Source organism: Sminthopsis crassicaudata, chromosome 2 (genome assembly GCF_048593235.1).
Source record: "Sminthopsis crassicaudata isolate SCR6 chromosome 2, ASM4859323v1, whole genome shotgun sequence".
In the NCBI taxonomy this organism is placed as follows: domain Eukaryota; kingdom Metazoa; phylum Chordata; class Mammalia; order Dasyuromorphia; family Dasyuridae; genus Sminthopsis; species Sminthopsis crassicaudata.
The window spans coordinates 330,352,888-330,368,486 of NC_133618.1; the positions used below are offsets into that span (position 1 = coordinate 330,352,888).

Below are 15,599 nucleotides of genomic sequence, written 5' to 3' on the forward strand. Positions count from 1 at the left end.
TTAGAGAGACAGCTGGGCTGGATGAAGATAATTTCACTTGGAAAAGGCTACCATCATCTACCTTTTGGGGGTTGGAGGAGATTTGAGGGGCCATAAGTATGGGGCCGGTTCAGCTTTGTCTGAATTGGAAACAGATGGTCTTGAAGCCAGGGAATCCATGAGATAAAACAGTCCCTTAAGATTTTAGTTTCATAAATGTAAAGTTGGAAAGGACCTCTAGAAGCTATCTAATCCACAACCCATTTTTTATACATGAAGAAGCTGAGGCCCAGAAAAGTTAAGTGACATATACAATTATAAATGTATGAGGCAAAAGCCAAATTCAAACCACAACCTCCACTTTCAGTGATGTTTCATTGCCTTGTTCACTTTAATAAAATAGTTTTGAGCCCTTTGAACAGTCATGGAAGATCAGAATTAGAAGTAAAAGCCACCTAAACTTGGAAATGATTCCTGCTAAATGCTACTCAGTCAAGTCTTCAATAACATCTTATATTAGTTTTGAACTGATATAGCTAAAATTTTGACTTGGTTGTATTTAATAATCCAATAAGCATTTAATAATTATCTTCTATGAGGAAAACATTTTTTCTAGTGACTAGAAATGAAAAGACAAAAGGAAAGAAAGAATTAATGGGTGAGTTCTTAACTCTATGCAAAGCACCTTGCTAACATCTAGGGATATAAATGAGAAAAGTAAAGGAGTTCATATTCCAAAAAGCCTGAAATTATTATTATTATTATTTTTAATAATAATAGTTTTTATTTACCAGATATTTGCATGGGTAATTTTACAACATTGACAATTGCCAAAACTTTTTTTTTCCCAATGTTTCCCCTCCTTCCCTCCCCCCCCCTTGTTGGCAGGTCGACCAATATATTAAATATATTAGAGTATAAATTAAATATAATATATGTATACACAACCAAACAGTTGTTTTGCTGAACAAAAAGAATAGGACATTGAAATAGTGTACATTTAGCCTGTGAAGAAAATCCAAAATGCAAGCAGACAAAATTAGAGGGATTGGAAATTCTATGTAGTGGTTCAGAGTCAACTCCCAGAGTTTTTTGGCTGGGTGTAGCTGGTTCAATTCATTACTGCTCTATTGGAACTGATTTGGTTCATCTCATTGTTGGAGAGGGCCACATCCATCAGAATTGATCATCATATAATATTGTTGTTGAAGTATATAATGATCTCCTGGTCCTGCTCATTTCACTCAGCATCAATTCATGTAAGTCTCTCCAGGCCTTCCTGAAATCATCCTGTTAGTCATTTCTTATAGAACAATAATATTCCATACTATTCATATACCACAATTTATTCAGCCAATCTCCAATTGATGGACATTCACGTAGTTTCTAAGGCCAGAAATTCTTAAATATTTTGTGTCATCAGTCTAAAGTTTATGGACTTCTTTTCAGAATATTTTAAAGTCATACATATTTATGATAATAATGGAAACCAATTACATTGGAATACTGCTAACACTGTATTAAAAGTGCAATATATGTGCTTTGTTACAAATCAAATAACAAGATGATGTATTTAAAAATAAAAGGTATAATATCTACTAATTTTGACAGTAATGAGTGTAAATATTATGAGATATGCAAAATTATAACATGAAAATATCTTTGATTTCTATGGATAACAAAATCATAAATATTGTTAGTTGTTAGCTGCATCATAATAGAAAGAAGTGTTTAATTTCAATTAACTTAGTAAAAATTAAAGATCCAGAAAAGAAAAGATGATTTTTTTCTATGCAAGGTCATAGATCTCCTCACCCCCAAAACCTATTTATGGATCCCAAGTTAAGAATGCCTTTAGTAGGGAGAGACAGATTATAAAGGAAGTTTTAGTAGCATGTCAGGAAGGCTGAAATGGTCTTTAGTCTTTACAGTGGTAAAGCAGGTGGAAATGAATCCTGTCCAGTGTTATTTCCATTGATTATTTCTGATGTGGAAACTTTCCTCAAGGATATTCTATCCAAATTTTAAACTGAAGTTTTCTAATCCCAGATTTGATTATTAAAAAAAAACAAAACCAAAGTTTCATAGCTCATTTACTTTAATTTCAAATTCTTTGAAGCCTAATTAATTAAAAAAACATAATAGTGTGTATTGTCATTTTGTCTAAATGTTAGATATGTGTATAGGTTTTCGATAAAACTTTTTAAATGTAATATTTTTATGTAGAAAAAAATGAAAATTATTGCCATTACAATTTCCTGTCAGGTGAAAGGAGCTTTTATTTCACTTTTATTATAATCTTTAGAGGAAAGTAAATAACTTTGTAATATTAATATAAGCTGCTTTTGGTGTTTTTGTCAGGACTGTATGGAAGAAATTAACCTATTTAGTGAAAATAAACTTCATTTGAAGCAAATGGGTGATCAGTTGATCAAAGCAAGCAATAAGACCAGAGTTGCTGAAATAGATGATAAGCTCAGCAAAATTAATGATCGATGGCAACATCTATTTGATGTCATTGGATCAAGGTAAGAAAATGGCTAAAACTGTTTCTGGTTTTGAAAACTTTTTTTCCTAAAATTTTTCATGTAAAAAACATGAATCACCTCCTGTTTTTAAATTTTCCCATCCTTCTAACTAAACTTTAAAGAGATATAAATGAGTTTTTGTTGCATGTTTGTAGGAAATTTTAAAATGTGACATACCAGAAAATTTCTATTAGTCATCATGCCTAGTAAATCCCTCAGTTTAGTTGTTGTACTGGGAAGCTTTTAGCAGTTTTTGAAATGGCAGTTAAGTGGCACATGGCTTAGATTGATAGACTTGAAGTCAGGAAAATCTGTTCTGCCTCGGACACTTTAATTGACTATCTTTGCACAAATCATATAATTTTTCTGTGCTTCAGTTTCATGATCTATAGGATGGATCAAATGAGGTAACATGTTAAAAGTCTTTGCACACCTTTAAAGGACTATGTACTTGTGGTGGTGGCAGCAGTGTCAATGATGATGGTTATGATAATGAGGTGATGGACTAAAATCAACAGAACAAAAATAGCTAATAGTGAATTGTTAACTAACAGGAGAAGGATCATAGTAAGAAGCCACTTAGCTTGTCTTGGAGAGTTCAAATCACTAGGCACAGATAAACACTATTTTCAATTAGGGAAAGAATTGGCAGTTGTGATTATTAAACCACTGTCAGTGATCTCTAAAAGATGCTGGAGAACAGGAAGGATAGCACAGGAATGTTGTGTTTTGTTATCTTTCATTGTGTCCAACTCGTTGTGACTCTAATAGGGATTTTCCTAGTAAAGATACTGGAGTAGTTGCACCATTTCCTTCTCTGGTTCATTTTGTAGATGAGGAAACGGGCAAAAATAGAATTAAGTGACTTTCCTAGTCAATATTTGAGGATGGAATGTTTAGGTCTTCCTGACTCCAGGTCTGGCACTCTATACACTTGACCTGATTTTCAAAAAAAGGCAGGAGAACAAAGTTTACAAATTACAAGCCAGTAAATTTAGGGCTGCAATAGAGAGAAAGAGTGTTCAGGACTAGGGAGGGGAATATTTCTCCTATGTTTTGTTTTGTTTTTTCATTTGGGCATAACACATTTTTAAAAATACATTGATATATTGTAAGAATACCTGAAAGATAGCAACTCAAGCATGAGGGTTCTTAGAATCACAATATAGATGAGAGGATTGGTTGGAGGAACTAGAGATGTTAAACCTAACAAAAGAAACAGTTGGACAAAAAGTGATCTTTGCCTTCAAGTATTTGAAGACCCTCAAATGGTTGGGATACTAGATTTTGACCCCATTGGCCAGAACTAAGAACAGTGGTTTCCGAGGAGAATATTTAGGCTTGATTTAAGGAGCGGGGGAAAGGTTAACAATTTCATTTCCAAAAATAAAATGGACTGCCTCAGGAGGTTGTGGGGTTCCCCCTTGCTGGAGTCATTCATCATTCATAGGATACATTATAGTAGGAATTTTTGTTTAGGAATGAGTTAGAGTAAATGGTTTCAAAGTCTCTCTGACCCAAGAGTGTGAATCTGTGAAGTGTTCCACATATCCAATTTGCATTTCCCCTCAGATTGTTTTCCTTGGGAAATTTTTTTTTGGGGGGGGTCTAAGAATAATTTGCAGTGTCCTCATCAAGCAGCATGCTTCCTGGGTATCTGATATTAGAAGTGTGTCAATCATGGAAAAAGATGTATATATATATGTGTGTGTGTGTATGTATATATGTGTGTGTGTGTATAATATAATGTTGAAGTTTAAGACTCAAGTTTTTTAGAAAGTAAAATATAGATCTGTCAGTTACAGATTCAAACTCTATATACTATGGTCAGTTCTTATTTAAGATTCATTGTTCAGATATTGACTAACCAGATTCTTTGCATAGAGGAGACTTTGTGATACTGTGAAACAAGTCCTTTCCTGGGAGTCACAAGTCTTGTGTTCAAATGCTGCCTCTGCATTTTTAATTTAGTCATACCTTCCCTATTTCCTCATCTGGAAAATGTGAGAATTATACTAGATGATTTATGTGGTCCCTTATGGCTGTAAATCTGTAATTCTAGGAGCACTTTTCTCTGGCTGTTTGCCTTCATAACTCATTAATGGATAGAAAATGAAGGAGAATATATATGATTTCATGACTTATTCTGTCAAATAGTTTCTTGCTAAAAATAAGAGGTTGAGTTTATTTATAGATTTCATTTTACTCATATTGTACCTATTCATTATTATTAAGCGTGGGAAATAGCATAGTGTACTTGGAAGAGAACTTAAGGCTGGGAAGGAACAGAATTTGAAGGAAGAAGTTAAGATCAAACCCAGATTAGACTATTCCTTCTTTGTAAACTCCTAACCTCCATTTTGGAGCTTTATTTTTTAAATATACTGGTCTTATTAAACTAAATATGTCTTAGGTGAATACAATATTACTAATCATTAGTTAATACAATTTTTACAGTAGAGCAGCTCAATGGCCCAATTGATAGACTGCCTAGCCTAGAATCATGAAGACTTATCTTCCTGAGTTCAAATCCAGCCACAGAAACTTTCTAGTCTTGTGACTCTGGAAAGTCACTTAAACCCCATTTGTCTCAGTTTGCTCATCTGTAAAAAGAGTTGGAAAAAGAAATGGCAAACTGTTACAGTATCTCTGCCGAGAAAACTCCCAAGTAGGGTCACAAAGAGTTGAATGTGACTGAAAACAATTGAACAACAAAGATTAATTTAATAATACCAGTATTGAGGTTAATAATATGAAATTATCAAAGTCTAGGATTTGACCTAGAGTTCACATTTCTGAAGTCTTTCAGCAACTCTCTCAGGACTACAGGGTACATGCCTATAAATGCATTTTCACAAAGATGCACGTATGAGATAGACCTATAGGATTGTGGAATAAATTTCAGTTAATCATCTTTAAAACAGAGCATTTTTCAAAATCAATGATCAATTATTGGAATTACTAATAAGCTTATTTGATTATAAATACTAAATAAGGTCGGTTCTTTTTTCCTTGCTTCTACCTTTTTAGAAGTGATGCTTTAGAAAATTGATTCAAGGGATATATAGGAGAAAGATACAACTAAATTATCAGGGAGTTGTTTGGTTGGGTTGATGAGTGTGGGGGGGTTTTCCAGCTCTATAGATTGTGACAATTCATCACATTTTGTGAGAAGCTTGCTAATTTTTTTTTCCTCTTTTTGTTTGGTTTTGGTTTTTTGTTTGCTTGGTTGGTTTTGATGGTCATGTGATTTCATTGATCTTATAATTCCCAGGAAGGGAAACCATTGGAAAAGATGTGAGCTCTGAAGGCAGATGACCTGGGTTCAAGTTCTACTTCTGTCTCTTACTTAAGGGCAACTAGATGGCACAGTAGATAGAACACTGACTCTGAAGTTAGTAAGACCTAAGTTCAAATCTCAGACACTTCACACTTGCTAGCTGTATGACCTTGGGCAAGTTACTTAACCAGTGACCACGAGCATTTTCTCATCTGCAAAATGAGACAGCTCCATTAGATGATCCATGAGATCCTCCATAGCTCTAGATCTATGAATTTTAAGAATTTGTCCTTAGCACTAATAGGTTAGATGCTTTGTTCAAAATCATGCAGTCAATCTATGTTGGGTGTACAGCTTGAATCCAGATCCTTGTAACTCACAAGCTACCTTCCTATCCACTACGTCACACTGCCTTTCTAACATTTCCAACATGTTTTAGGCACATCCTTTTTTCAGATACAATGCTTTTCCTCTTCAATATGCTCATTCTGTTAGCTACACATCAGGTTTTTTTTTAATAATATTTTATTAACTACATACCTAAACTAAAACTTTTCAAAATCTAGAAAAAGGAGGTTTATATTAAAAAAATAATAATAATAACCTTTTCAATGAATCAATCTTAACACAAGTGGGTGGTGTGATTTGTATGCCTAGCTCAGAGCTTTCTATATTTGAACAAGCCATTCATGCTATCATCTCTTCCCTTGTTTCTCTTTGGTCCAATGGTATAATAGTGTCAAAGTTCTGGAATCTTTTTTGTTTTTAACTTCTCTCTAAAAAACAAAAAATTGGTGTCTTGGGATTATGACTTCTCTCCGTGCTTAAGCAAGCTTACAAAAGAAATGTTTGATTCAGATGTTTTTTGTCAAAGCTTATATTGACTCAAGACCAAGATTTGAACTGGGTCCTTTGCATCATGAATTACTCCACACATTTTTAGAATTTCTTCCTTTAGATGGGATAAGAATTTCTTCTTAGAAAGGTTCTGCTGGTAAGCAGAATGGTAAAAGGAAAGAACTCTTCCAGCTGCTAGTGAGAAGCAAGAATAGAGAGGAAAATATGGGGATGGGGGGAGTATTATGGGGAAAGTACATTGTATTTTTGAGTCAGAGGGCCTGAGTTTCAAATCCTGATTCTGTCACTTGCTTATTTACTCATGTAAAGGGTATATGGAGTGATCAAAAAGGACCAGTAACTCTGGATATAAGGACTTCCTGAGCCTTTTTCAGACCTGCTCATCTACTTTTGGTGTCCACCTTCACCTACTTCTCCCCTGTGGCTCTAAGAAGCTATAGCAAGGGTGAGGACAGTCTGGCTCATGGGCCATACAAGGTCTATGAAATCATAGTCAAGTCAACTTGTCTAGGGACAACAATGTCCCTCTACTTGTTTAAGTTGAGAATTTTGTATGGCCCGAGAATAATGTTATAAATATCCAAAAGGCCCTTTGCAGAAAATAGGTTTTTTACCCCTGAGCTATAGCATGTATAGCAGCCACTCCTCTGGAAATCATCTTGGCAGATGGTTGAAACCAGGTTGAGGATAACTGATGACCTTCAAACCTGTTGATGGGTTAGGGGGATGTCTATCCCAAGCATATAAAGAATTTCCCTGGCAGAATGGGTGGATGAGCACAGTTTGATCTTTAGAGGTGGCCATGAAGGCAAGAGAGTTAAGAAATCACCCTTTGACATCATTGGTCCCCTTCAAAAAGGATGAACAATAGCACTTACCTGTGTGAGCTGAGGTAAGCTACTTAACCTCTCTGTGCTTCAATTTCATTCTCCATAAACTAATTAGACTCTTACCTCTAAGATCCCAGTTTAGCTCTAAAATCTATAATCTTACAGATCATCAAAGGTAATCCCCTCATTTGGTAGATGAGAAAATTGAAATCCAACAAAAGTAGCAAGAGGCAGAGCCAGGCTTTGAATCCTTTCCTTTTAGATATAAATCCTATAATTCTTTTATGCTATGATATAGAATAACATCAAAGCATGTGTAGAAACTATCCCATAATTTCCTCTTGAAGGGAAATGTGAGTAAGGTATGATCAATTTACTGCTTTTTTCTTTTTTTTAAACTAGTTATAATATTTTTTAATTTTGAAATTTGAATTTTAAATTAAATGATTTTAGCATTTTTTATTTGATCAGTTATTTTTGCCATGAGAATGTCTTCCTTCACGTGCCCCAAATTTGAATTTCATTTTCTTTGCAGCTTGGCTCGATTCATAGTACCTCATAAATAACCCATTTGCTGCCACCCTAGAGATAGCACTGCGTCCTCAGCTTTGCAATCTCTAGCACCAGAACAAAGGCTGGGTGAGAGAGAAATAGCTTGAGATTCTTGTGTATAGAAGGGGAGAAAACTGAGATTAAAAATTACGGTTAAATGGAGAACAAGATTTCCTTCTCTCCCTGTGACTGTCACCCTGTGCTTGCATGGGTTCATCAATTCCTTATTAAGGAGCGTTCAGGAGGACTGCAGAGATTTTTGCTTCTATGGAAGATGCTGAGAGCAGTGGATAAATAGGACACTGGGGGAGGAGGGGTTTCCTCTTCCCTAAGTGAGGTGGATGGATATACAGGCATTAACAAGGAGCTTTCCATTATGACCTGCGGAATGATTTTTTTTCTCATAAATAGTAAGTGTTATTTCAATCATCAGCTCCATCTCTGTATGACCATGGCATGTTTGGGGATGGTGAATAGGAATTAGCAGTTCAGGAGTGCAGCAGTGCAAGTGTGTTCGGCATTTGGGGGGTGGGGAGGGTGAGGAAGAGCGGAAGGGGGATGGGCACTGCAATGACTGTGCCTGTGCGCGTGTGTAGATGGCGTGTGGCTACGGGGTCTGCCTTTGACAAGTGGTGAGAATAGATGAAGCTGAATGGAAGACCTTATGCTACTGCATAAACACTATTGTGAGGCCTTTAACTTCCCATAATAGTGATGCCAGTGTCAGAAAACGGGTGGGCTTCCATCTTCTAGAATAAATACATGTCTTAATATAAAAGCTCAATTCTTTCTTAAGAAGTAACGACGATACAAAATTAGTTGGGTTCTTTTTGTCAGCTAGTAGCTTTCTACAGTATTAAGATTCAGTTATTTCAACCGAAAATTAACATTGAACTGATAGTCTTAAACGATCTTTTCAAGAATATTGTCAATTCTCAGCAATTTTATGACCCAAAAAAATCCAAAGATTTTATGATATAGGTTTAAAATCTTTAACTTGCAGGGAAAAAAAAGACTAAACAGTAGATTTATTAGATGTACATTTACATAGATTTCAAATATTTTTAAAGCACATTTTAAATTTCAATTTTTTTTTTTTTAAATTAAAATTAAGGTAGCTGGTACTATTTAGTACTACACAGTAAGGTAGCTGACATATAGTAAATGCTTAATATATACATACTTGTTGATTGATTAAAGAAATATCAGTCATGATTTGCAAGATTTTTGTCTTTGATAAAGATGTTGATATTTTCAAGAAGGAAAGAGGGAGAAAGAGATTCTGGTATTTCAGCAGATTAAAATTAAAAACAAGAACAACAAAAAAAGGGCTTTGTTCAACAGACCTAGCTTATTTTCTACATATGGCACTACTGGTGTGCCTTTGGCCCTATCCTTCAGCAAATGAGCTTTATTCTCTGTGGTTGACTCTGTATGAGCTTTCTTTACATTTTGTTCAGCTTTGAGGTTTGATTACTTTGACAAAATGCTCATGTAGTTTGTATCAGCTCACCTATTTCATTCCATATGTGATAGAAAATAAGTTGCTTATTTGGAGTTTGAGTTATCTTTTGCATACCCAAGTTTTAGTTCTCCTGTAACTTATAAAGCTACAAATTAATGCAGAGAAACATTTTTATGTTTTATTTTTAAAATATGATTTACTGACCACTGATTAAAGAAGTGTAGAGGTTGAAAGCCCAACATATCTCCTTATGGACTTCATTTTGGTATCATTTTAATTTCTGAAGAAGTTTCATTGTTACTAGGACTTTGTTTTATTTTATTTTTCAAGGGCAAGATTAAGGAAATATCTACTGAAGTTTGTTGACAAATGATATTGTTGACCTATGTGAAAATACAGTAATCAGATTTAAAAGTTTGGGTAGGACATTGTTACAAAGTAAATAAAAGTTTAAAGTAACACTTTTGGTGGTTCTTAAAGCTAATTATAACATTTTGAGGAAAACTATTGTTAATTTTTGATATATCATTTATAAAAAGTTAATAGTTCAAAAGTGGAATAGGGTATCTGATGAAAGAGAAGGTTCTCTCACTTCCCTTATTGAATGTCTTTTTTTTTTTTCCCCTCTTTCTTTTTACTGTCTTAAAATGGAGGCTGGATGACTCCTTGAGTGTTATAAAGGGATTCTTAGTCAGGAGTGAACACTAGACTGGATTACCTCTGAAATCCTTTCTAACTCATACTCTGTGATCTTTGTGTAAATGTGGGACATTTGCTTTCTGAAGTAATCAATATGATGTAAGCAGTTTAATCCAATAAGGTCTGATAGAGGGATTTATAAGATCAGAGAATTTAGAAATGTGAGGACTTTGCAGGTCAATTAAACCAAAATATCCATTTTATAAATAAGGAAACTGAGGTCCAGTTAGATTAATTGATTTACTGGAGGATGGATGATCACTTTTCAGGCTAATTTTGGATACAAGTTTGACTAAACAGCTGCTGATATTCCCACCAACTCTCAAATTCTGTGATTTAAGGTAATTTAATCCAGTAGCAGTTGGATTGGAATCCACATTTTCTCCATCCAAATCTAGTATTCTTGCATGTCAACATTCTTTTTCCTTTTTTGATAAACCTGATATTGTCATCAGCATTGTCTATAGGATTTTGTAGCTCTCTTCCTTTTTTAAGATGACCATTTAAGATGCTGACCTTTTGACCTCAATATGACTGACATCTAGAATGATTGAGCTCTGTCATGTCAAATACTTGAGTGCTCTTTTTATTAAAAGTTATGAGTAGAGCCAGGACACAAAGATAGAAAGTAAGATGAGATGAATCACCATCTTTGTAAATTGTAATCTGAGCTTTCCTGCTCACCCTCCTTAAAACAAAAACTCTAAAATGCTACTGGCTTTCTGCCTGCCTCCTTGTAGTGCTCCAGGGTCCAAATGAATTGCTCTCACATCCTTATGTCTCCCACTAGGGTGCATACAGCATACCTGACTGCCTGGGGTTCTCAGGTCAACCCCTTCTGAACTCTGAGTTCTTATAGCTGAACTTGCCTTTCTACACAGCATGTGTGGCTTGCTCCTTTGGGCACATAGATTTCTTTGTCACCTTTGTTTTCTTCCTCTTTTCAATTTTTCATTCTATCCTTCATTATAATGATAAAAGCTCTCAAGTTCTTGTGAATGAATATGGGGTTAAATGCTCTGGGAAGCCAGAGAGGCTGCAGCTGTGTAGGGTCTGAGGGGTGGGGAGTGGACTTTGCCTTTTCTTTCCTTTCTGTACTCAAACTATTAATTCTTTACTAACCCCTCCTCCTTCCAGTATAGTAGCTGCTGTGTGTTGTTTTGTCCGAAGACTACATGTTCCACAATGCAGTTCAGACTAGGCATCTGGAGCTAACGTGGTATTTTTTCTAGTTACAATAAAGCCAGTAAAAGCAAAGTATTTGGGATAAGCTGGGCTCACCTTTTGGTCCAGATTTCTTTCCAGAGCTAGATTCAGAATTCTCTGTAGAGCACTTTTAATTTTCAAAAATTGCAGTGTGATTTTGAAACTAATTACCTCTCCATGGTATGAGACAGGAAACTGACATTAAAAGGACTATCTAGGAATCATAGACTCTTTTTTTAATTAAATTATATTTTCAATGAACAAACATGCACTTTCTCCCATCCCACTGCCAGCAGCTGAGGATGAAATAAAAAAGAACACCTCTATCACTAACATTTATGATTAAGCAAAACAGATTTCTGCAAAGTTTATATCTAAAAGAGAAAAATTGTGTGTGTGTGTGAGACAGACAGACAGACCCACAGAGGGAAACTGATTCAACACTCGGAGAATTTCACTTTTCTATCAGGTGATAGTCATTAGTCCTCTGTAGTTATTTGTTCATTACACTGATCAGAATCCTAAGTCTTTCATAGTTGTTTGTCTTTATCATATTATCATTATTCTCCTAGTTCTCTTTTCTTCATTCTGCATCAGTTCATGTAAGTCTTCCTAGTTTTCTCTGAAACTATCCCCTTCATCATATCATACATCATAATAGTATTCCATTTCCTTTATGTGCCATAACTTGTTCATTCCCAACTGATGAACATCCTCTTAGATTCTCACTTTTGCATTTCAAAAAGAATTGTAAATATTTTTGTACATTCTTGGTTAGAGATTATTTAGGACTAATCTCTGACACCCCCCCCCCCATAATCTACCCTTCAAGACTTTCCTCCTATTTTCCTGTTGAGTGAAATGTATTTTCTCCTTTGACCAGTTCACAAGAGTAAGATTTGTCAGCTCTCTTCATGTTCCTCTTATTTGTATAGACTTCTACTTGCACATTTTTGATACATAAGATAATTATATTTTTCTTTCTCTTCCCCCTGTCATACTATTAATCTTTCTATTTCTATTCTTTTTTTTAAAGATCAGTAAGGGCCTTCTGTCTAATTAAATACATTCTATGAATCTAAATGATAATAAAGTGCAGAGGGGGCATATGTATCATTTTCCCATATTAGAATATGTTTATATTCTATCTATTACATTTTGAGCTTGTTTAGGACCTTATGACTGATAGTTCTTGTTTACCTTTCAATATTTCTATTAACTCCTGAAAAACTTCAAAGTTTCTATGGATTCTAATCTTGCTTTTTTATGGTGGTGATATCGAGTCATTTATCTGGCTAACTCTGACTGGGGCTCCTTTGTACTCTAATTCTTTCTGATTGCTTGAAGTACTTTTTCTTGGAAGCTCTGAATTTTGGCTATGATGTTTTTGTTTTGATGCTATGAAGCTATGAATTGCTATGATGCTATGAAGTTTTTGTTTTGGAGTTTCTTTAAAGAAATGACTGGAAGTTTTTTTTTTCTATTTCCATTTTGCCCTCTTTCTAAGAGATCTGAATAATAGTCATATTTCAAGAAATCAAAAAAAAAAGTGGTTTTTTTTTTTGTTTGTTTGTTTTGTTTTTGTTTTTGTTTGGCCATGATTTTCAGGTCATCTAAGTTTCTTTAATCTGCCTTCATAGTCAGTAGTTTTTGCTATGAGATACCTTACATTTACTTTTTTTTTTCAGGCTTTCCAATTCTTTTTTTTCATAGTTCTTATTTCTCTTCCATTTTTTCCTCTAATACTCTAATTTCATTTAAATAAATTTTTAATTCATTAATGCTTGTTTCATCTCTTTCAGGAATTCTAGTTGAATTTGTGTCCAAGCTATGTTTTTCTTTGAAGTTTTACTTGTAGAAACTTTTTTTAGAGTTCCCTTCTGAGTTCATGTCTTCAATGTGATAATTTGGATTCTTAATTTGTTTGCTCATTTTTCCAACCTATTTCCTGACTTTTTGATTTATATTGGGTTCAGACGCTGTGTACTTCTGGAGGGAACATCAGGAGTAGTCTCTTGTCCTTTTCTTGGGAAAAGGGCTCAAAGGGACAGCTCCGGTGGAGATCTGCAAACTTTCAATATTCCCAGGGCAAAATCTAATCATTATTTACCATCATGTTCCCAGACTAAGCTATGAAAATCCCTTACCTAAGTTTGAGTCTAAGCAACAGTAAACTGCTTCTACACTGAGTTCTATTAGTCAGTTGGGAAATTAGCTAGTTCAGAGGGGTAAAACTGTGGGCTTCCCATTGGTCTGAGATTCTTGCCTTGATTATTCCTCTGCAGTCTTCAGACTGAGCTCAGACTTATATCTGAGACTTATTTCTGCTCCTAGGATTCAAGCCTCATAGCTTCTGAACTGAATTGATTTTGAATTTGGTACATGCCTAGGTCCTGCAGTGCCACCCCATGTATAATTTCCCTCCTCAGAACCCTGGCTGGCTCCTTGATCGTGAACTTCATAATGATGGACAAAGCTGTTTCCTTTATCCTGCAGAAGGTCAGGATACCTCCCTTCTGGGTTTGAGATCTCTTATCTAGGTGCACAGCTTCTCCCTAAGCTGGAATGTTTTTCCAAAGCACACTTCTGGCCAGATGTTTTCCCTAGCATTCCCAAACCTTTATGTTTCTCTAGGCAGATCTGGGGTGGAAAAGTTTCTTACTGTGATTTTTAATCTTGGGTTTTTCCATCAGCATTTAGTCTCATGTACTTTCTAGATGTGTTTGAAGGAATGAGAATGGTTGTTTTGGGGAGGCAGGGACTGTTGCTTGGAGGAAACTTGCTATACTTCAGTCACTTTGTCTCTCTTTGTCCCCTGGAATCATAAAGATGAAAAAGAAAAAAAAAATAGTTTTATAGAACTTACTATATGCTAGGCACAATACTAAATAAACACTTTACAATTAATATTTCATTTGGTCTTCCCAACAAAACTGGAAGGTAGATGCTATTAACATCCCTACTTTACAGATGAGAAAACTGAGGCAAATGGAAGTTAGTGACTTGCCCCACACAGTTATTGAGTGTCCCAAAGCTATATTTGAATTCAGATGCAGCATTCTATCCATTGTGCCATCTAGCAGTCCCCAATCTTAAGAGCTGGAAGAGATCTCCGAGAGAAAAATCCAACTCCCTCATTTTCCTGAGGAGCAAACCAAGGCCCAGAGAAGTAAAGCAATTTGCCTGATGTTTAAAAGTTAGTTTATGATAGATCCAAATCTCTCAGTTTTTTGTCCATTCAGTTCTGGTATTCTTAATTCTGTGCCTTGAAATTCCTTTAAAACTACAAAAGAGATTAGATTTCAATCAATTGGCATATAATAGGCTTTGTTTTTCCTTGCAGAAATCTCAGTGAATGCTTTTCTTTTTTTCCCCTCAGAGAATGTTTGCTTTTTTTTTTTTTTAAGCCCAATGTCTTTACTTTGCTTTTTGTTTACCATAGCAATATAACTATGCAATGCCATGCCACACATTTGTGAAATAAGGGGATTTGGTGATTGAAATTCCCAGGTCTCTAGTATGGTCCTTTCCTTTTCCATCCTAAACAGGCATAGTATAATAGGGCATTTCATGAAAGCATTTTATTAAAGATAACTTGGAATCCATTGACTGGGGAGATTAAATTATTTTTCCTTTCATAAGTTATTAATTTCTATGGAAAACAAATTAAGATGTACTGGTGTCCTCACTGAATATACTAAAATCATACCTGTTTCTTTAGACTTCCATCAGCTGAATCATGCCCAGTGTGACAGGAAATAGGCAGCATAGAAGTCCATACTATGCTTGGCTTGTGAATGCTCTTTGCTTTTCTGACTAATATAGATGTATGATAATAAGATTGCTCAGGATGCTTTGGCAGGTGGAGCGTACCTGGTATAATCAAAGTCAAACTGTGGTGCCCAGTGCTTTGCTATTTAAAGGTTAATTCTTAAACTAAAAAAAAAAGAGAATGAGTGGGCCAAATCCTGCCAAGTAAGCACTTTATTCCCCAGGTCACTTTTAGTATTTTGATCACAGACATACTGGTGAAGAAAACCAGTTTCACCAGTGATGGCTTAATCATGCTTATAAACTGATCAGCATTTGGGGATGAGAGGAGGTCAGCAGAAATCCAGGGTAGAAAAGGTTGGGGGGGGGGGGGAGAAGTTGAGGAAAATGGCATCTTGTCTCTTCTATACAGTTGCTATGACTACTCTAGA

General features: G+C 35.2%; 1 protein-coding gene across 6 annotated transcripts in view; it reads left to right on the top strand.

The window, feature by feature from the left end:
- The window catches only part of SYNE2 (spectrin repeat containing nuclear envelope protein 2), a 385,421-nt gene that overhangs the window by 338,899 nt on the left and 30,923 nt on the right, over positions 1 to 15,599 (top strand). For 5 of the 6 annotated variants that reach the window (XM_074290333.1, XM_074290335.1, XM_074290334.1 and 2 more), the window contains one exon: positions 2,341 to 2,507. In XM_074290333.1, coding sequence (XP_074146434.1) covers positions 2,341 to 2,507 — 167 coding nt within the window. Of the gene's footprint in view, positions 1 to 2,340; positions 2,508 to 8,323; positions 8,438 to 15,599 lie in introns of those variants that run through there. The other variant, XM_074290338.1, reaches the window with a different exon arrangement.